The sequence below is a fragment of the Chionomys nivalis genome, chromosome 3 (assembly GCF_950005125.1).
Source record: "Chionomys nivalis chromosome 3, mChiNiv1.1, whole genome shotgun sequence".
Taxonomy (NCBI): domain Eukaryota; kingdom Metazoa; phylum Chordata; class Mammalia; order Rodentia; family Cricetidae; genus Chionomys; species Chionomys nivalis.
In genome coordinates, this window is record NC_080088.1 from 61332604 (window position 1) to 61354679 (window position 22076).

Genomic DNA, 22076 nt, shown 5'->3' on the forward strand with positions numbered 1-22076 from the left:
TCTCTATTTTTATTATTTTTCAATTTTCCCAACACATGAACTATAGCTCATTTTGAGATTTTTTTCAGTGCACTTCACAGCAAAAATGAAAAGGGAATCATTAAAATGGTTGTACACAAACCAATTCTTTTAATTTACAATTTGCTGAAAAAAATCATTGTTGCTGTTTTCATCCTTTTAACCCTTCTAAGGAAAGAGGTTCTCAGAGCACAGCCACAGCCGCCTGGCTCGGCGGCTGAGTGACAGGTGTGCGCTCCTTTCGCACACCAGCTGGAAGACCACGGGCAGGAGCAGGGTAAGGCACCACTCTGGGACAGTGAAGGGAGCTTGCAGTAACGGCCAGCACCACGAGGGGGCGCTCAGCAAACACTCAAACAAATGAAACCATAATTAGCACTACTCTGTTCATTGCCAGCAATTCTTCAACCCCACTAAAATATCAATAAAAACCCAATTTCTACCTGAGTGCACATTCCTGCCTCTACCTCACACTTCCCTCAGCATCTAGATTTCCTCGGAAATGGAATAAACCCTACTTTGCGTGCACTCAGTCACGGACATAATTGAATAACTGACAGACATGAACAGGCTTTAGTTTTAACTTTTCAGTGAACAGAGGTCAGATAAAGCAAACTTACTCAGGAGAGCACATAATACTGAATATGAACCTACAAATGAGAAGAGGTACGGAAAAAGTAACAGCTTTGTTTTTTAGTATTTGCTATTTTTTTTAATGCCTTAGTTCTTGAGAAAGGCCAAAATCTCATATTGACATGAACATATTTTAAAAAATTGTCTTTTAAGTATAATATTTAATAAAACTAGGTATTGAAAAATGTTCTGAAATTTTTCAAGTCAATGTTGTTTTCAAGTATATTAAAACGCTCAGAAGAAAAAATTCCTCCATGGTTACAATTCTAATTATAAATACCCTTTTAAAAGAGAGTTCCAACAGAGCAAGTGATGGGCTTCATCGGGCGCAGGCACAGCCTCCGAAGGAAGAGGCCTTGGGATGTGAACACTGACTTCAGGCACAATGGCGCGATCCACTTGTAGGTCCCGCTAGTCTCCCTCTTGGTCTGGAAGAGCAGTGAAGACTTCAATGTGGACAGAAAGCAAACACTCTGCAAGGGACCTGACTTTTCACTACAAAGGAACCAGAGTCGCTGAGTTCTCACTGCTGTCATCTGTCGCCCCGCACAAACGGGCTCGAGCAGATCAAAGATGACACAGTACTGGGGGTGGAAGGCTCTAAGATGGTATTGCTCACGTTGGTGAACAGGCTGCCGAGAGGCCCATCACATGTCCTGAACACTTTGGTCTTGCTGCGGGGTGATGAGCTCGAGTAGGTACATTCGTGTTCAGCTAGTTTCAGGCTGTGCAATTAGGAGGCAGGTCACTCAGTGCAACGACTCCGTCTGAGAGGGCTTGGGGGACACAGGAGAACCTCATTTGGTCCAGTCTTAGAAAGCACGTGTCACTCTGCTGGTTGTGATGGAATTCCTTTCCAAAGGGGTTTGTGATAAACCCAGCCATCTCCCTGAAACAAGTAAAAGGGGTTAAAGCAGCATCCTGCCAGCATCTCCAGGCAGAAACCCAGCCAGGAGCAACAGCAAAATGAGGATCCCCGATACAACCCCAGATCATGCCTGCAGTTTAGGGGACACCATGGTTTGAATGTGAATGGTTCCCCCACAGACTGATGGTGTGCTGAGGTTGAGGAACCTTTTAGAAGTAAGGTCTCACTGGAGGTCGTGGGCTGCTGGGGGCCTTGGGACTGTGGGGATTTTGTCCAGCTCTGCTTCCATTGACCTGATTGCCAAGGTGACACAACCAGCCTTCCTGAGCTCCCAGCAGGCCCCTGCCTGACACCAAAACAGAGTACAGCCCTGAATCCACCCCCACCCCCCCTTAGTGTCAGGGATTCTGTCAGAGGCAAGGAAAGGAACCGTGCTCTGTGGAAATACCGTTCCTGACTCTTACATATGTAATTCTGCAGAGGTCACCTGTACAATTCTTCCATTTGCCAAGATGCTGCAGACCAAGCCCCACAGAACACAGGTAGCAGGCAAGCACAAGGAAATGTTCATGAAGTGCAGACCAGAGAGCAGAGTGAGGGGAGAGCTATGGCAGTGGTGCAGAAAAGCAGACTGCGGCAGACAGAACGGGATGTGGCCGCAGGTCAGGGTAATGAGGACTGCAGGCCCGGGTTCAGAGGGCTAGGAAACTCAGGCTGGAATTCTGCCTCTATCCCTACGTCTCCTTCAATCTATTCATAATTCATAATATCCTGTCACCATCAGGACTGCCTTCATAAGCCTTGTCTTTGATCACAGGGCCCTGTTTAAACAACGAATCCTGAGGACCACAATGCAAATCTACTGAACTTAACAACCCTTCCCCCAGGCATTTCATCCACCCCAGCCCCCCAGACAGGGTTTCTCTGTAGCTTTGGAGACTGGCCTGGAACATCCTACCTCCCAAGAGCTGGGATTAAAGGTGTGCACCACCACCAGGCTCATTCACCATTCTTTCACACTGCCTTATGCCTAGAAATCCTTACTTGATTTATTTATTTATTTTTTTTGGATTTTCGAGACAGGGTTTCTCCGTAGCTTTTTGGTTCCTGTCCTGGAACTAGCTCTTGTAGACCAGGCTGGCCTCGAACTCACAGAGATCCGCCTGCCTCTGCCTCCCGAGTGCTGGGATTAAAGGCATGCGCCACCACCGCCCGGCGAAACCCTTACTTGTTAACATCAAATGCAGATCTGAGTTTACTCTTCGTCCTTCACTACAACTGTTTATAATGGGATCTCCCTTCATGTCAAGATATCAACCACTAGGCTGTTAATTCCATGAAGTCATCTGGTCTGTAGATCTCAGCACTTACACTGCTCTCATCATTTTAAGAGATTTTATCATTTATATATACTTATTATATACTATAAATATATTATATATCCAATCACCTTACTCTATGGACAAAAACCAGAGGCTTTGAGCTCCTGGTGGGTGGCACACAGCTATAATCCCAGCACTTGCCGACTGAGGTAGGAGGACTGAGTGAGTCTAGTGGACAGGAGATGGAAACCAGGAGAAGCCAAAGTTCTCATACAATATTTATGAAGCGCCTATGATATGCTAAGCGCTGTGGACGCCACCCCAGGAATCCCTGCAGCGAAGAGCCTGCATGAGCACAGAGGCTCACAACCCATGACTGGCAACCACCCTCAGCCTTACTGGTTCCCTGCAGTGCTTCTCACCTGGGATCACACGATACCATCCAGTCACACACAGAGCAAGGGCAGGCAAAAACAGCACACACCTCTACCCTGTCTGTTACACGAATGTCAAGGCTAGCACATGCAAAGGGACAAAGGGACCCAGATCTAAGCTTGCATTTCTAAACTATGATTCCAGGGGCAGTTACAAAGAACATCTAGGTGGAACAAATCCATTATTTCAGTAGACATCACAGTGTGTGGGGATGGGGGCTGCCGAGAGGGTTTAACAGTGAAGAGCACTTGCTGTTCTTGCAGAGGGCCCAGGTTTGGTATCTAGACCACACATGGGTGGTTCATAACTGTGACTCCAGATCAAGGAGATCTGACACCCTCTTCCGGCTTCCTCACGTACCGTATGTGTACATATGTGTTGCACATGTACACATGCACTTCAACATGCATACACATAAATCTCAAAAAAATGAGGTAGGTTCTCAGTATCGCATATAAATTATAAATGAGGGAGAGGTGGCTCAGAGGTTAAGAGCACTGACTGCTCTTTCAGAGGTCCTGAGTTCAATTCCCAGTAACCACATGGTGGTTCACAACCTTCTGTAATGAGATCTGGTGTCCTCTTCTGGTGTGCAGGCATGCATGGAGGTAGAATGTTGTATACCTACTAAATAAATAAATCTTTATAAAAAATTATAAATGAGATGTTTACTTGTGGTGGTGGTTTGAAGCTCACAGGGCATGGCACTATTAGGAGGTGTGGTCTTGCTGGACTAGGTTGGGGAGGAAGTGTTGCTCTCTCTCTCTCTTTTTTTTTTGGTTTTTCGAGACAGGGTTTCTCTGTGGTTTTGGAGCCTGTCCTGGAACTAGCTCTTGTAGACCAGGCTGGTCTCGAACTCACAGAGATCCGCCTGCCTCTGCCTCCCAAGTGCTGGGATTAAAGGCATGCGCCACCACCGCCCGGCTAGGAAGTGTTGCTCTCTTTGTGCTGCCTTTAGATCCGGTTGCAGAACTCTCAGCTACCTCTGCAGCACCATGTCTGCCTGCATGCTGCCATACTTCTTGTCATGATAATGGACTAAACCTCTGCACTGTAAGCAGCCACAATTAAATGCTTTCTTCTAGAAGAGTTTGCTGTGGTTACGGTGTCTCTTCACAGCAATAGAAAACTTAAGACACATGTCCTGCTAGCAGCAAGAATGTCAGGGTGCTGCTGGACGTGGTGACGCATGCTTTAAACCAAGTAGTTGGGAGGCAGAGGCGGGCCGACCTCTGTGAGTTCTAGGCTAACCTGGTTGACATGGAGTTCCAGGCCAGGTAGGGTACACAGTGAAACCCTGTCTCAAAAAAGAAAGGGAAGAAGAATGAAAGAATGAAACAGGGCTACCCTTCAAATCCTGTCAATGCCATGTATGACAAGCGGAGCTCCTGTGTAGTCCAGAGCTAGTTTTTAACAACAGACAGATCTGTTCCTGTCACACCCATTTCTTTAACCCAAGGTTACCTGGGTGTAAATTCTGAATAGCAATTACAAATGTATATTTGTTCATATAAAAATATAGAGATGGAGCTGGGCAGTGGTGGCTCACACATTTAATCCCAGCACTTAGGAGGCAAAAAACATGCAGATCTCTGAGTTCAAGGCTAGCCTGGTCTACAAAGTAAGTTCCAGGACAGCCAGAGCTGTTGTACAGAAAAACCCTGTCTTGAAAAACACCAAAAGTAAATAATAAACAAATAAATAATTAAAAAAGAGAGGTGGGGACTGGTGAGAGAGAGTAAAGGCACTTGCCACTTAACCTGGCAACCTTTCACCATGGTAAAAGGAAAGAATCAACTTCAGTCACATTCTTCTCCTACCTCCGTATTAGCACATGTGAAGTCCACCCACCAGAAAAAAACAAAAACAAAAACAGGGGGTGGGGGGATGTAAAAATGTTCTGTTTGTTATTCCTATCAAAAAAAGTTGGTAAAAGAAAAAGTACAGGCGCTATTAAAATGAATTATGGATTAAAAAAACTTTTATTATTACTGTATGTGCATGTGTGAGTGTCCAGTCACGGGTGTGCAACAAGGCACACATGGAGGTCAGAGGACAACCTTCGGGAGCTGTTTCTCTGTCAGGAGCCATTTTCCCAAAGATTATAGCAGGAACTATTGTCCTGGGGATGTTTGCGAAGAGCCCCACACCTCAAATGTATTGAGAACTGTTTGTTGGCAGAGCCCACCCCACACCCAACTATCTTGAGAGTTATCTGTTAGAGGAACCTGCCCTGCATTCCAACTATCTAGAGAACTGTTTGTGGTTGGAATACAAAAGGAACAATTCCGCTTGCATAGAGAGCACTAGGTGTGTCGACTCCTGACCGACTCGTGACCATTGCTGCAAGATCCCTTCCTGCCCTTGCCATGCCCCTGCCCCCCATCCCAACCCAAATTCCTCATCCAGGGGCTAAATAAGCCACAACCAATAAATAAACGGAGACCTTGACAAGAACTCTGCTTGGTCTCCTTCCTCTTTCCCGCCCATGTCTTTTCAGATAGCGCCTCTTCGGGACCCTGGAATAACTGACCTGCCAGGCGGGTTACAACCCTAGAATAACTGACCCACTGGGCGGTTACATTTCTCCTCCATGGCATGTCCCAGAGTCAAACTTAGTCAGCATCATGCACCATTTCCTACTGAGTTATCTCACAGTCTCTATGTGTACATATCAGTGCCTAGGTGAGTTTATGTGTACTGTGTGTGCAGGTGTTTGAGGGTCCCCTGCAGCAGGAGTTACTGAGAACTGATCCCAGGTCATCTGCAAGGGTAGCAAATGCTCTTAAATACCAAATTAAACTCTGAATTATGGATGGTTTTGCTTTTTGCTTTCCAAGACAGGGTTTCTTCTGTCTAACAGCTCTGGCTGTCCAGCAACTAGCTGTGTAGACCAGGCTGGCCTCGAACTCACAGAGATCCACCTGCCTTTGCCTCCCGAGTGCTGGGATTAAAGGCATTAAAGGCGTGTGCCACCACAGCCTGGCCCTGAATTCTGTATTTGTGAGGGCAAAGATGACAGTGAGGTGGCTTTTCAGATTTCTTCTTCTGAGGATTATTAGTTTTCTTAGGAAGACTACTGACAAGAAAGGTGTTCTTGATCTCGGTTCTAGTTACCAGCCACTCTTCTCTGAACCACCGATAACAACGAATGCTTTAGGTCGCTGCAGCTGGAATCTATCTAAACATCACTTAGTTCAACTGCAAGTCAGTGGCTCAACATCTACAAAAGCCATGGGTTTTACATGTTGCAGCAGGACAGCAACACACTGTTATGTCCTGACTCTGTGTTTTTGATTGTTATACAGTATCTTCTGATGTTATTTCCAAGACTTGCTTGGTGGTAATTTGGGTGCTAGCTAAGCACTTAACTTTTGGTTCTGGTGACCAAACCCAGAGTTTTCAAAATGCCAAACAAATACTATACTGCTAAGATATTCTTCTAGTCCCTGATAAAAAATTTCTATGTAGCAAGCTCTATTTACTGTGAAGAAACTTATAAAACACCTTTGATTTTCCTTCTCTATGCTAAACACCCTACATTAACCACTTTGCAACCCCTGCATGGCCAATGAAATTTCTTGTCTCCGTTAAAATGCGCTGCTAGAACTGAATTGAGCTGAGGATGTGACGTAAAAGAATGTCAACTTATCCTACTCTTCCAACTACTGAACATTAGTTTAGCATTTAATTTGTGGCCCATTTTAGTCTCAAAATATATTTTATCTGATCTCTAGGAAAGCTGTATTACTTGCACAAACTGTGGAAAGTGCATGACAAAGCTCCCCATTAAGCTAGACCGTGCGTGAGTGTGTGTGCGTGTGCATGTGTGTGCTACGTATATGAGGGTGGGGGCTAGATTTCAAAAGTGGGTATCTTCCTCAGGCATTCTCATTTTTTACACTTTAAAAATTACATTTAATAATTAATTAATTAATTTTGTGTATATGTGTGGAGGTCAACTTGGAGGAGTCAGGTCTCTTCTTCTACCATGTAGATCCTGGTGATCAAATTCAGATCACTGGGCTTGGTGGCAAGCACCTTACCCATGAGCCACCTTGCTGGCCGACTACTTTATTTTTTGAGGCAGGGTCTCTCACTGAGGCTGGAGCTCTGATTCACTATGTCTCTGCCTCCCCAGCACTGAATTACAGCCCTTTGTGTGAGTTCTGGGGATCTGAACTCAGGTTCTCCCACTTATACAGCGAGGGCTTTACTGCCTGGCCATCTCCCAGCCCCTAGCTAGACTACTTTGAAAATAGAGTTGTACAGCAGCTAGCGACTCAACAATACACAGGGAAGCCAGAGTCCCGCAGGAATGCACGCAGAACTTACCTCTTTAATAAAATACTTGGTTGTCCAGGGTGTGCCTGTTTCAGTCCGATGTCTTTCTTCAGTTCTCTGCCGTTCTTCCAAGGCACGTTTGTGCTCTGTGGCCTTGTCAATTTCAGATTCCCTCAGAGAATCTGTTACATCTTTCCATAATCGTCTAAAATTAAAAATGGCCTATTTTACAAATAGTCTTTTAAAAGAGGATAATTTAAAAGTCACAATAATTTCCTTTTTCTCTTTTTAGTAATTCTGATCGCAGCTTCCCCTTCCAGCTCTCTTCCCAGCATGCCCCTGCCCAAATAAATTCTAACATTTACATTTTTCTAAATCATTTCACAGCTCTGAGTTTGAGAGCACAACAGGGCCTCTGTTGTGATGCCCAGATTGCTGCAACTGTTGATGGGTTTTAAGTTGAGAAGCTCAACTAAGAAGCATTTTCTCAAGATTCCTAAACACAACTATTCTGTTTTTAGGAAACTTTCGGAAAGTAACAAATAACATGAGATATCTTTACAAGGCTGAAATGCAGGAGGTTGAGCTATGGCTTGCCCACACCTGTGGTGGTGCCTTCAGTCCCCAGTTCCACATAACACTGGGCATGGCAGGGCATCCTGTAATCCTAGTGCTTAGGAGGCAGACGCAGGAGAGCGAATTCAAGGTTATCCTAGGCTGTCCAGAGAGTTCATGGCTAGCCTGAGGTACAAAGAACCCCCACAGCCCAAAGAGAAGACAAATAATCCAATAGAAAAGATATAAAAAAAACCCCATGCTTTCTGAAAGATGCTACTTCCTCATTAATTTGAGATTGACATATGAGCACCATATTGGTCGCTGGGAACTATAAATTACAGCCACGAGCGCTTCATCCCTATCAGAACATAGAGTAGAGAGACACTGGGGATATGGAGAGACTGGAAGTGGAAGGATTCTAAAAGAAAAATCAATGAAACCAAAAGATAGTTGAATATAATTAAACTTTTAATCACACTGACCATGGGGAGGGAAAATTACAGTATAAAGAATAAGTCCTGGGGCTGGAATGATGGCTCAGTGGTTAAGAGCACTAACTGCTCTTTCAGAGGACCTAAGTTCAATTCCCAGAACCCACATGGCAGCTCACAACTGTCTGTAACTCCAGTTCCACGGTATTCAAAACCCTCATGCAAAATAGACGCCAATGCACATGAATACTAAAAAAAGAAAAAAAGAAAAAAGAAACTGGGCAGTGGTGGCGCACGCCTTTAATCCCAGCACTCTGGAGGCAGAGGCAGGTGGATCTCTGTGAATTCGAGGCCAGCCTGATCTACAGAATGAATTTCAGCACAGCCAAGGCTAGATGGAAAAACCCTGTCTTGAAAAAAAAAAAAGAAGAAGAAAAAAAGAATGAGTCTGGAGCATCACTATATATCCTACAGGAGGGAAGGTAGTACTATTAACTGCAAATAAATTGATAACTAGTCAAACTAATTTTTTTTTTTTTTTTAGTTTTTAGAGACAGGGTTTTTCTTGTGTAGCCGTGGCTGTCCTGGAACTAGCTCTGTAGAACAGGCTGACCTAGAACTCAGAAAGGTCTACCTGTCTCTGCCTCCTGAGTACTGGGATCAAAAGTGTTCACCACCACCATACTGCGTGTAAATGAGAATATGTTAATGAAGTTGAAGCGATTCAGATCTTTGATACTATGTGAAAACCTGGCCAGCGCTAGTTTACCTCTGAAATCTGTTGTTGGTGGAGGGAGCTGACAGTGTGCTGTGGGGTCAGAGGGACAACCTTGTGGGGTTAGTGCTTTCCTTCTACCTTTTACATGGGTTCTGAGATTGAATTTACACTGTCAGCCATGTAAGGCAAGTACCTTTACCCTCAGAACCATCTCTCCAGCCAGGTAACTAACTGGTAGTTTTCAAGGTTAGTTTTAATGTAGGAGACAAAAACTTGCCAATTATTTTTCATACATAAAATGTCATAGCTGTCAAGGGGTTTTAAAGTTAAATAAATCAGACCAACACTTTCATTTAATAGATGGCAAAGCTGATATAAACTGCAGTAATGTAGTGAAGGGCTTAGCTAGACTAGGCGTGAGGGTGACATACCTGGACTCAAAGGGATCCTGCTTCTCCAGAGGCCTCACTCTCTTCTTCGTCACGGCCAGCTTAGTCAGGTCCACGCACTTGGTCTCGCCATTGCTGTAGGTGAACTCCAGAACACTGTTCCACTCCCCCTGTACTCTGCATACCACGGTGTTGGAAACGTTGTGCTTCACTTCGGCTGTGACGCTACAGCGGGGGTGGGGGGGGGGAAGCAAAGGTGTCCTCAGAATTCACAACTTTAAATTAGCTAGAAACCACATTTCAACTTGCCAGTCCCTGGGCCGGTGAAGACCAATCCTGTTCCGGATCCCTAGGGGTGTTCAGCTGCATCAGTTTTAGTCTTCAGAAAGAATATTAGCAACCAGACTGGACTTCATTAGCACAAACGGATAATCACGTCTAACATGTTTATTACAATATAAAAATGTGACAGCACTATATTCTAGCTCTCTCTCACTGGCCCATCTACCCAAAACATCTGAAGTTCTAGAGATCAACACCCATTATTTATTAATTTGTGATTTTCTTTCCCTAAACAGGGTTTTTCCATGTAGCCCTGTTTTTTTTTTTTTTTTTTTTTTTTTTGGTTTTTTGAGACAGGGTTTCTCTGTGGCTTTGGAACCTGTCCTGGAACTAGCTCTTGTAGACCAGGCTGGTCTCGAACTCACAGAGATCCATGTGCCTCTGCCTCCCAAGTGCTGGGATTAAAGGCGTGCGCCACCACCGCCCGGCTTAGAACTTGTTCTATATACCAGGCTGGCCTCAAACTCACAGAGATCCACCTGCCTCCGCCTCCCAAGCACCGGGCAGGTGGGTAGAGAGTCCAATAACAAAGGGTCTGTGGGCCAGATCTTGGGAGCCTAGGGGTATGATGGTTTAGAGTGAAGAACGAACATTCAAAATGCAAATCAGATGTAACTGCTAACTGTGGTTCACTGGACACAAAGAACATAGCTACACGTCCACTCGGTTATAGGAGCGGGAACTCTTAAATTGTATTTCAAACCATTTGAATAAACAAAATTGTATTGCAAAGGGCTCCTTATAAGTCAGACAAAATGTCTGTTTAGGGGTCACTACGTTATTTCTCAAAAAATTTTTTAGATTTATTTATTTTATATGCATGGGTATTTTGTCTGCATATATGTGATTACCATTTACATGTCTGGTGCCTGCAGAGGTCAAAAGAAGGTCTTGGATCCCCTGGGACTGGAGTTACATGTGGTTGTGAGCTGCCATGAGGGTGCTGGAAACTGAACCTGAGTCCTCTGCAAGAGCACTAAGCGCTCTTAACCACTGAGATATCTCTGTAACGGTCTGTCCTGTCCCTTTAAGAGACAAGCTCCGCCCACTCCCCCCCTTCTGCTGAGGCAAGTGTGATCCTTCCTTCTGCTTCCAGCCTGTGCTCTCTCTGCCCAGTCTCTCTTTGGAAGAGGCGGCTGCTGCTGTGCCCCCCTTCCCTTTTGCTAAATAGACTATATCCAAACTCACTCTGCATGGTGTGCCTATCCGCCTCACACCTGCCTGGGACCCACAGAGGCTTGCGACATTGGCATACTTTTAGATGAAAGACCAGACCATGTCTTCATAGTTACTTAACTTGGTCACTGTACTATAAAGGCAGTCAGAGAACATAAGGACATTAAAGGACACAACTGTGTTCTGCTCTAGCCATCTCTAGTCTAATTCAAGAATGTCCACACTATCTTTTCATCTAACTCATTGCACATGTCAACATGGCTACCTCTGACATGCCTGTCCTCTGTGGTGTACACATACATATACATTCACCCAGTGTCTGCTGGCAGCACTGTTGTGTACCCATACACAAATGATGAAGTGTGTGGTGTTAGGGAGACACAGGCCTTGTGCATGCTGGTAAATGTTTTACCTCAGAGCTACATCCCCCAACCCTATCCAGATGAACTATTTGTGATAGGCAAAAGTTAGAAACGATATAAACAGCTGTCAAAATTAAAGGCTAAAAAGATGGCTCAGAGGTGAAGGGCACTTGCTGCTTTCAAAAGGGAACCATTTTGGTGCTCAGCACCCACATCGAGGGGCTCATAGTTGCCTGTTACTCCAGTTCTGTGGAGGCCCAAAAAGGCCTATTTCCACAGTGACCAAAGGTCAGAGAGCAGAGACTTGTTTCTAGTTCCTTCAAGGTCATTGTGCTTCTACTGAAAGCCCTGGATAACCCAGACCTCCCCAGCAGGAAGGAAATGGCCAAAAACCCAAGCAGGAAGAGAAGAATCAAAAGTCTAGGATTAGCCGGTTAGTGACTGTGTTTCAGGAACTAGCTGAATAATCTTGAGAAACAGGGAGTTGTCCCCTTGTGATTTTGATCTTGAGAGGCAGGGAGTTGTCCCCTTGTGACTTTCTGTGACACCCTCCCTGCCCCTTTTGGATTATGGTTTCTTCCTATAAAAACCCCTTCTCCAGGGGGCTGGAGAGATGGCTCAGTGGTTAAGAGCATTGCCTGCTCTTCCAAAGGTCCTGAGTTCAATTCCCGGCAACCACATGGTGGCTCACAACCATCTGTAATGAGGTCTGGTGCCCTCTTCTGGCCTGCAGACATATAGACAGAATATTGTATGCATAATAAATATTTTTTAAAAATAAACAAACAAACAACAAAAAAAAAACCCTTCTCCAGGTCACTCGGGGTCGAACTCTTCCCTGCGTGGGTTATGAGTCTCACTGGTTCCCGTCTCATCTCATCAATTAAAGCCTCGTGTGACTGCAGCAAGGACGGTCTCTCGTGAGTTACTGGGGCGTGGGGGGTCGTGTTATCCCGAGACTTGAGTGAGAGTCTCCCTGCACCGGGGGTCTTTCACTACCTCAGACAAAGGTCCTACCTAGTAGGAAATCAGAGAGTTCTGCTCTCTCAAGATTATGGTCAACAGGTGTGGCTAATTGCCAGACCCCGTGCTCCTGAAATAAGGAAGTAGTTAGTTAGTTCTTACCTCAAATAGAAGTCTAAGGCTCCAACTAAGTTCCAGTTCCCTTTATGGAAATAACTTGGGATTCCACCCAGGGAGTGGTTTGCCTACAGAGTATTTTGGTTTAAGGCGTGGGCGTGACTTGGTGACTTGTTTGGTTTAGCTAGAATGTAGAGTGACTCTCAATTGGTAGGTTCATTTCCTTGCACCCCGTAAAGGCAGTCTTTTGTCTTTTTGTCTTTTACCTTTTGGGGTCAGGGCTATTTTAAGCAGTTGGAAATTAAACACGGGCGAATTCCCTCTTGATACTAGCCTATATCTTTCTCCCTTTTATTATTTTCATTCGGGTCTTCATATTTTTTTTTTTTTTTTTTTTTTTAATTTTTCGAGACAGGGTTTCTCTGTGGCTTTGGAGCCTGTCCTGGAACTAGCTCTGTAGACCAGGCTGGTCTCGAACTCACAGAGATCTGCCTGCCTCTGCCTCCCGAGTGCTGGGATTAAAGGCGTGCGCCACCATCGCCCGGCTGGTCTTCATATTCTTTACTGTATTTCTAATCCCCATGCCCTTACCCTGTCTGGAGAGAGGTATTTTTGTCGAGGCTGGTCCCCAACACAGTTCCAGGGGATCTGACACCCTCTTCTGACTTCCATAGGTACCTGCATGCATGTGACTTACAGGCATGCACACAAACACACACACAACATAAAAAAGTAAACAAATAAGATATGAAGTATCAGTTGTGGCCCAGTTACACAATGGATACAGGCCTTGATAAGGAGAAAAATAGCCTGCAAGTATACAAGGACAAATCTCTAAAAACCTAGAACTGAACAAAATAAGTAGGGTATAAAAGACAACATAGTGTATACAGGCTTTAAAATTAATGTGTGGTATTAGAAATCAGCACAGGGGCTGGAGAGATGGCTCAGCGGTTAAGGGCACTGACTACTGTTCCGGAGGACCCAGGTTCAGTTCCTAGCACCCACATGACAGCTCACACCTGTCTGTAACCCCAGTTCCAGGGGATTTGACATCTTCCCATAGACATACATGCAGGCAAAACATCAATGAATATAAAATAAAAAAAAATTACATTTAGAAATCAGCACAGTGGTTACCCAGGGTGGCAGTAGTTAGCCCAGGAGAGGAGGGAAAGAAACTATCAATCAAAGAAAGTCCTCCGGGATGTTAGGGATCTGCCACAGTGAAGTAAAGACCTCTGAAAATTCATGACTTGGTATATTCTTGTATGGATACTATTTTTTTTTAAATATTTATTTATTATGTATACAACAATATCCTTTCTGCATGACTGCCAGAAGAGGGCGCCAGACCTCATTACAGATGGTTGTGAGCCACCATGTGGTTGCTGGGAACTGAACTCAGGAACTCTGGAACTCTGGAACTCTCTCCAGCCCCTGGATACTATTTTTAAAATAAAGAGTTTATAGGAAAACTACCCACACTTCCAGAACAGTTGTCAAAGGTTAAGGAAAGAGTAGGCAGCCTCAAGATCCTACTGGAAAACTTGTTTTTCCTGTCTGATGATCTGGAAGAGTCCTGCAGGGGCTGGCCTGCGGGAGAGGACACAGCAGCTGAGTCCCAGAGAAAACAGAAGTCCACAGAGGACCAGCACCTGGACACATCTTCAACTTGTGTTATGTTTAGACATATGTTCACCCTAGCTTGCAGTAGGCTTCCTTCACTGAGCTTTGACTCTGATTCTGAATTCCTTTGGTCTGAACTGTGCCACAGACCACAAACAATTCTAGTTTCCATGCCGTTAGCAACTTCATAGGGAAATACGAAAACAACACATGAGTTAGTATGGTGGCATCATTGCTGTTTTAGAGCAAGGTCGGATATCTAGAGTGCTTTCTTTCCTTTTTTGTGTGTGTCCGTCTGTCGGTCTGTGGTTGTTAACTGGTGGTGGCACATGTCTGTCAGTTCAAGAAAAGCCTCACCTACAAACCAAGTTCCAGAACAGCAGGGCTGTTACACAGGGAAATCCTGTTTTGAAATACAAACCCAAACCAAAACTGTGTGTACTTGCACATGCCTGCCTGTGTGTGTATGCGTAAGACCAAGACTGTTGTTAGGAATCTTTTTCCATTGCTTTTCCACCTCATCCTTTAATCTGAGTCAGAGCTCTAGCTAGCTTGCTATGGGGATCCCCTCGCTTTGTCTTCTAAGGCTAGAGTCACGGGAAAGCCACCAAACATACCAGCAAATCTGAACTCCAGACATTTTGCCTGTGCGGTGAACATTACTAACAGTTTTGTGCATATTCTCTCTCTCTCCCTCTCCCTCTCCCTCTCTCTCTCTCTCTCTCTCTCTCACACACACACACACACACACACACACCCCTACCTTAGTCTCCTCTACAGAAGACAAAGCAGGAAAATAACAAGGACTTCTAGTACAAGATCAAAGAGCAGGGCGGGACCCAGACACCTAAAAGTTCTTACCGGTGCAGTTTGCCGCCATAAAATGGCTTAGTGTGAAAAGTGATGCTGGCTGAGTAGCCCGTCTTTGTACAGTTGACGCTGACTTTGCCACCTAGTTCTACCCAAGGAACAGTAAGAATGGACCGGGCGTATGCACAAGGCAGCGAAAATGTGTACTCCTCTCCATGTTCCAACAGACTAAGGACACCTGAATGTAGAAGCATGATGGTGGTTAACGTCTCTTCCAAGAAACAGTTTTCTTCTCCTGTCTAGTAATAATAATAAACATCATTTTTATATTCATTTATTGACTTCATTTGGCAGCATTTCCAGATGATACTGACTCAGGGTCCCTTTCATTGTGACCTTCCTGTTCCTCTGGGTTTGTGCGACCTGTAATTGTTACAGTGCAAGCAGTCTAAATGTCCCACCAATGCTCCTAAAAATAAAATAATGCCCTGGGGCTGGGGCGGGAGCTCTGTTGTGCAGATTCATGCAAAGACTTGGTCACCAGCAGCAGCTTGGCAGCCACTCAGAGTATGACGAGAAAGTGTTCATTATTCTAGTCTACACGTGTGAAAGACCCAGATGTAATCTTTTCATCAAGAACAAAGAGCATCCAACGTTTTATTTACCAAATTCAGAAGCTATAAGAGATGTAAGAGGTCTAAGTGGTGATTTTCAAACAAATATTATTCTATTGGGGGATTCTATATCAACAATGTTATATTAAAGTAGCAAAAACATATAAAAAGAGATTAATAATAGTGAATAACTGATCTGCATGATACACTAAACATACCCAAGCTACATTAGTACCTTCAAATTTTACCTATTATACTTCATTTATTGTGTGAGTGAATGTGTGTGTGGATATGCACACTAAGGTCAGAGACAATGTTGGCTATGGTTCCTTAGATGTCACTCACCTTCAGTTTTGGAGACAGGGTCTCTTACTAGCCTAGACCTCATCATGGAAGCACAGGTGGCTGGCCAGTGAGTCTAGATCCACTTGTCCTTACCTCTCCAGGAATGGGACCACACACTAGGTGCCTTATTTTTCTTATGAGTTAGAATAAATATTTAAAATTTTAGAATAATCAAAAACAAATGGAACTGGTTGTGGCGGCACACATCATTAATCCTGGCACATAAGAGGCAGAGGCAGATAGATCTCTGTGAATTTGGGGCCAAGCTGGTCTTCATAGCGAGTAGCAAGTCAGAGCTACATAGAGATTCTGTTTCAACCTGATTTTAATAAATATAGGGAAAGGAAGACTCATGGAATCCTAAAACCTAAGCAATTAAACTAATTTCCCCCTAATGTTGAAGAACGTAAATAACAAAATGATCATAAATCCCATGCAACTGTGTGTGGGTGGGTGGTGGTACACACGTGCTGTGTGTGTGTTTGTGCATGCACATACTTATGCATGTATATAGAGACCAGAGGTCAACACCCCGTGTCTTCCTGTAACAAGGCTAGCCTGAAACTACAGAGTTCTGCTTGCCTCAGCCTCCGAGCATTGCAGTCACCACCTTCTTTGGAGGCCAGTCACTTACTGCGTACCCATTGCCATGCCTGGTTTTCCTGTCATGGGTGCTGGGGACCTGACCTTGGGGTGCATTTTTGCAAGGCGAGGACCTAACAGACTGAGCATCTCACCATTTCTCTATTCCTTCATCTTTTTTACTTGTTGCTAAGGGCAACAGAAGGCAGTTTAGTTTCCAAAAGGCAATACTTGAATACAAGAAAGGATTAGCTAATAAGAAGTCACTGTGCCTCCCCTCAGGATTCACGGTTGAAAGTGGCGCATGCTCCTCCTCACGTATCTGAGAAGCAGTGCCAGACTACTCACTGAAAACGAGCAACAACCGCTCTCCTTCAGGAGCGCGGAACAAACAGTGAGGTTCTACACATGCCCTGAAACTCCCAATGTAGATCAGGCAAGCCCCAAACTACCAGGGATCCGCCTGCTTCTGCCTCCGGAGTGCTGGGATTAAAGGTGTGTGCCACCATGCTGCAAAGTTTTCACAGTAAAACACTTCACAGGTGTGGTGGTGAACCCCTGTAATTTCAGTGAGTTCAGAGTTTCAGGCCAGCTAGAGCTACACAGTAAGACCCTGTCTAAAAATAAACAACCCAAAAATCTTTATATTTAAATTTTTAAAATATAATTTCAAGGGGAATTTCTATTTGTTCATATTAATAGCAAAGTATTCTGGTGTGTCTCAATATACATTCTGGAGCACAATACTAAAAAAAGCAGTCTGTGTAACACTTAAAATCTCTAACTAGGGGCTGGAGAGAGAACTCAGCAGTTACAGGCACTGGCTGCTCTTGCAGAGGACTTCAGGGGCTCAGTTCCCAGTCCCCAATATGGTAGCTCACAACTGCCTGTAAGTGGTTACTGCATACACGTGGTGCACTTAACATATATGTAGGCAAATATTCATATACATACAAACAAATCTTAAAAATCCTACAATTAATCCCTATACAGCCTTTCCAAGCTTGGCAAGTTTGATATAAAAACTGAAGAACAATCTTTCTACTCACCTTCTCCGACCATTGTCACACCTATGGACATGCCTAAGAACTTGCTTTTAGTCCAGACATGTGCGTTTACACACATCTTCCTTTCTGTACATTCTGCATAAAATCCTGAGACTGGAGGATGATGGGAAACTTGCTCAGCGACAAATCTGACAGTGTAACAGTCTGAGACCCCCTGGGCTAGAACATCCTCCGGCAGAGGAGCATGATTTGTGACGGTGGAGGTGCAAGAGCTGCCACTCAAACCGGATGCCATTCCGCCCTTTGGCACCCTCCAGGAGCAGTGGAAAGTCTCCCCAATGATAGGATTGTACGGCTTCTTAGCAATGGCTCCCTTCCGGCCTTCATGAAATGAGGTAAGGTAGTACTCAACAAAGCGAATCATCCGGTCCTCGGGCGTGGCTCCATTGGTGATGCCTATGAACAGGTCTGGATGAGACATGAAATCTGCATACATCTCCAGTAAGGAGCGCTTCTCCAGGATAAATGTAGGAAGCACCACCTAAAACATCAATGCAAATCAATTAAGAGGGAGAATTAATATATCTATATATAGATATATATCCAAAAATAATTACCTCTATCTTCTAAGAGCATTTGCTACAAACAAAAGAATATGGTCTTTATAATAAGAAACAAAAACAAGACAAAATAAAACCCCAAGCATGTTTAAAAGGAGATGAGACTCTGCCTGAATGGTTAAGATTAAATATAAATTCAAGACAAAAAGATGGTTAGACAGAGACCTGACATGAGTTCCAGAGCAGCACAAAATACTCAGTGGCCGTGTCCGACAGATTTTCTATAGTTCTCGGGCTTCCAGGCTGCATGAATATACCAGGCACATTGTACTGTATGAGACATGCCATTTCTCTTTTAGATTTAATGTAATTTTTAATTATTTGTATATGTGTGTGTTTGTGTAGGGTACGTGCAGGTGAGTACAGGTCCAGTGGAAACCAGAAGAGGGTGTCAGCTTCCCTCAATTACAGGCGGTTGTAAGCTGCATTAACAAGGGAGCTGGGAACCAAACTTAGGTCCACTGCAAGAGCAGTACCTGTTTTTCACTGCTGAGCCTTTCTCTCTAGCCCACATTCTGTTCTTCTTAAAGATAAATTGTGGGAAGCTGAACATGGCAGCCCTTGGGAGCATGAGGCAGACCCCTTCCAATGTGAGGCCAAGCGAGCATGTGCTAGTTAATTTTTGTAAACAGGACACAAGCCAGGTTCTTTTGAGAAGAGGGAACTCAACTGAGAAACTTCATCAATCAGACTGGCCCGAAGACATGTCTGTGGGCATTTTCTTGATCTGCTCCCCTGGATGGGTGGTCCCAGATGGTATAAGAAAGCAGGCTGAGCCAGCCACAAGGAATAGTTCAGTGAGCAGCATCCTCCATGATCTCTGCATCAGTTTCTGTCTCTAGGCTCCCTCCACCCCTCAAGACAGGGTTTCTCTGTGTAACAGCACTGTCTGTCCTGGAACTCTCTTTATAGACCAGCTTGGACTCACAGAGATCCACCTGCCTCTGCCTGAGTGTACCACCACCCAGCCCTGTCTTCAGGGTTTTGACTTGACTTCTCTTCATGAAGAGACTGTGAGCTGTAGGCTGAAATAAACCCTTTCTCCTCCAAGCTGTTTTCAGTCAGGGTTTTATCACAGAAACAGAGAATCGAACTAAGATACAGGATTACACAATAAGAAGAAACTGTCTTAATAAAACAAAACAAACAAAAAAACCTGTACATGATAAGGTTTTATTTCCTGGAGAATAGCCCCACAGACAGAGGCATTTGCTGTTCTTACAGAGGATCCAGTGTGGTTCCTAGGACCCATATGATGGCTCAGAACCATCTGTAACTTCAGTTTCAAGGACCCAGTGCACTCTTCTGACTCCTGGGGCCACCGCTCACTCACGTGGGTGCACACATAATTATAGGTGAAACACTCAAACCATAAAAGTAAACAAAAACATCTAGTTGAAAAATTCATTTCCTGAGAACAAAAAGGTCAAGGGTTGGGGATGTACGTAGCTTGGTGGGCGGAGTGCTGGCCTAGCACGTACAAGGCCTAGGCTCACACAGGACCATGTTCACTGCCCAGCATCGCATGAAACTGGGCAAGGTGGTCCATACTTTTAATCTAAACACTTAGAAGGTGGAGGCAGGAGGACTCCAAATTCAAGGCCATACTCAGCTCTACAGTAAGTTCAAGGCCAGCCTGGGGAGGAGGGAAGAGAGGAAATGAGAGTGAATGACAGAACAGACTGGAGAGAAATATCACAGACCAAAGCAACAATTTAACTCAAAGTTGATTTTTAGCACAAATGAGTAATTTTGAAGAGAAGTTTCAACAGCCCAAAGCAAGACAGATTAAATGTTTTACTTAAGGCAGAAACAGAAGAATGCAAAATGATTCAACTCTTTGAGAAAGCAAACTGGCAAGATTTTTCAAAAGTCCCAAGAAGTTCATACCCATTTTACCCACCAAGTAATCATTCTCTCAGTTAATTTCTTAAAGGAAAGAAATGATATGAATGAAAGAAAAGAAATGTAAACAAAACAATACAATAAAAAAAGAGCCAGGCATGATGGCTCAGACTGTAATCCCAGCACTCAGGAGGCAGAGACAGGAGGATCAAGAGTTCAAGGCCAGCCTAAGCCACCCAGTGAAGCTCTTGTCTCAAAAACAAAACATCCCAATAGCTTAGCAGGAAAAGGATTTGGCACCAAGAAGTCACTGAGTCTGAAGACCTGAGGGCGAGTCTCAGAACCACACTGGTGAAGAAGAGAAGCAGCTCTAGCAAGGTGTCCTCTTACCCAGACTGGCATTTGTGCCCATGTCCAGGCCCAAAATGTGAAAAATAAAAATAAATAAGTAAATAAATCAATTAAGTGATGTGTATTTTAAACTATGATCTTTGGAGCTTTAACAAGATTTGCACAGTTATTTAAAGTGATAGAGCTGCCGGGCGGTGGTGGCGCACGCCTTTAATCCCAGCACTTGGGAGGCAGAGGCAGGTGGATCTCTGTGAGTTTGAGACCAGCCTAGTCTACAAAAGCTAGTTCCAGGACAGGCTCCAAAGCCACAGAGAAACCCTGTCTCGAAAGAGAAAAAAAAAAAAAGTGACAGAGCTGTGGACTGGCAGCCAACACAGCTAACAATGCTCTTAGCTTGGCTTCACACCTTCTACTGAAAGCCCAATAAAATGTACCAAACAAGTCCAACACAAACAAGCCCAGAAGTACCCAGAAAGGAGAAAAAAAAGGAACAATATTTAAGATCTGGGAACTGGAAAGTTTAATCTTAAGCAATCTACACTGCTGGTTCCTGGAGAGGCTCTGGAGCCAGCTCCTCCTAGGCGCTGCTGTCTTTTCTGCGTGAAGATGCTCATCCACCAGACACATCCTGGCTTCTTCTGGTCCTCACACCTGGAGACAGGCCACAGCTTGATAGAAGCAGAGAACCCTGCACAGCTCCTAGCCGGCCTTTCCACGGGATGTCCAGGAACTTGTCTATACCACATGCTCGAACTCTGAGACGTGCACTTTACAGGGTTCACTCACATTATCTTCTCATTTCTTCAGGAAGAAAAAAACTCTTGCAAGATTTTACAAGAAGCTGAAGTCAGAGACTCAAATGTTTACCTCCCTCATCTATCAAAATAGCCCTTCCCCCTCTCCTTCTTTTCTTTTTTTTTGGGGGGGGGGGGAGATAGGGTTTCTCTGTGTAACAGTCCTAGCTGTCCTGGAACTAGCCCTTGTAGACCATAGTGGCCTTGAACTCACAGAGATCTACCTCTCTCTACCTGCAGAGATCTACCTGTCTCTACCTGCTGCATGCTGGGAGTGTGCCACCACTGCCTGACAAAACACCCACCCCCCACCCCCGCTTTTTTAAGCTAATTAAACTTTTGGTGGCTAGTCACTTTCTCTGAAACCTAGGCAGAGTGGCACACTCCTACAGTCCAGACTCTAGAGGGTGAGGCGACATTAACCGACTCAAGGCCAGCCTGTAGCCTCACATTTATTTTTTCAGATTGTTCCTTACAAGGTAATAACAGTGGCATGGTGTACAGACACAAGTGAGAGCGATAAAGAAAAGCAGACCTGACTACACTTCAAGTGAGGCACTAGGCAATACGCTGTAGGGATTCCTGCCGCCCGCTGGGGCCTGGCCTCTTATACTATTTATGCCGGTGTAAAGCGAGCATCCAGACTGTTTTCCGGTTGCGGAATTCGGTTGTTCTTCCCCATTCAGCAGAGGATTGTGATCTGTGAGTCTACCCCTAAATAAATAACCCTCTGTTACACTCAATTCTGAGCTAGTGTGGGATTTCTTTTAAGCGTCCTTCTTCAGCACTACACATATGGAAAGTAGGAAGCTACAACTGGGAGGGCTCTAGAAGACTCTGAGTTCTGGTAACGTTTAGAGTTT

General features: G+C 44.6%; 1 protein-coding gene across 1 annotated transcript in view; it reads right to left on the reverse strand.

Annotated features, from left to right (window-relative positions):
* The window catches only part of Osbpl11 (oxysterol binding protein like 11), a 62953-nt gene continuing 40877 nt past the window's right edge, over positions 1-22076 (reverse strand). The window contains exons 9-13 of the mRNA XM_057765378.1: positions 17646-18144; positions 15107-15293; positions 9699-9881; positions 7612-7765; positions 1-1540 (exon numbers count right to left, since the gene is read on the reverse strand). Of these exons, the coding sequence (XP_057621361.1) occupies positions 1478-1540; positions 7612-7765; positions 9699-9881; positions 15107-15293; positions 17646-18144 (1086 nt within the window). The 3' untranslated portion in view covers positions 1-1477. The remainder of the gene's footprint in view (positions 1541-7611; positions 7766-9698; positions 9882-15106; positions 15294-17645; positions 18145-22076) is intronic.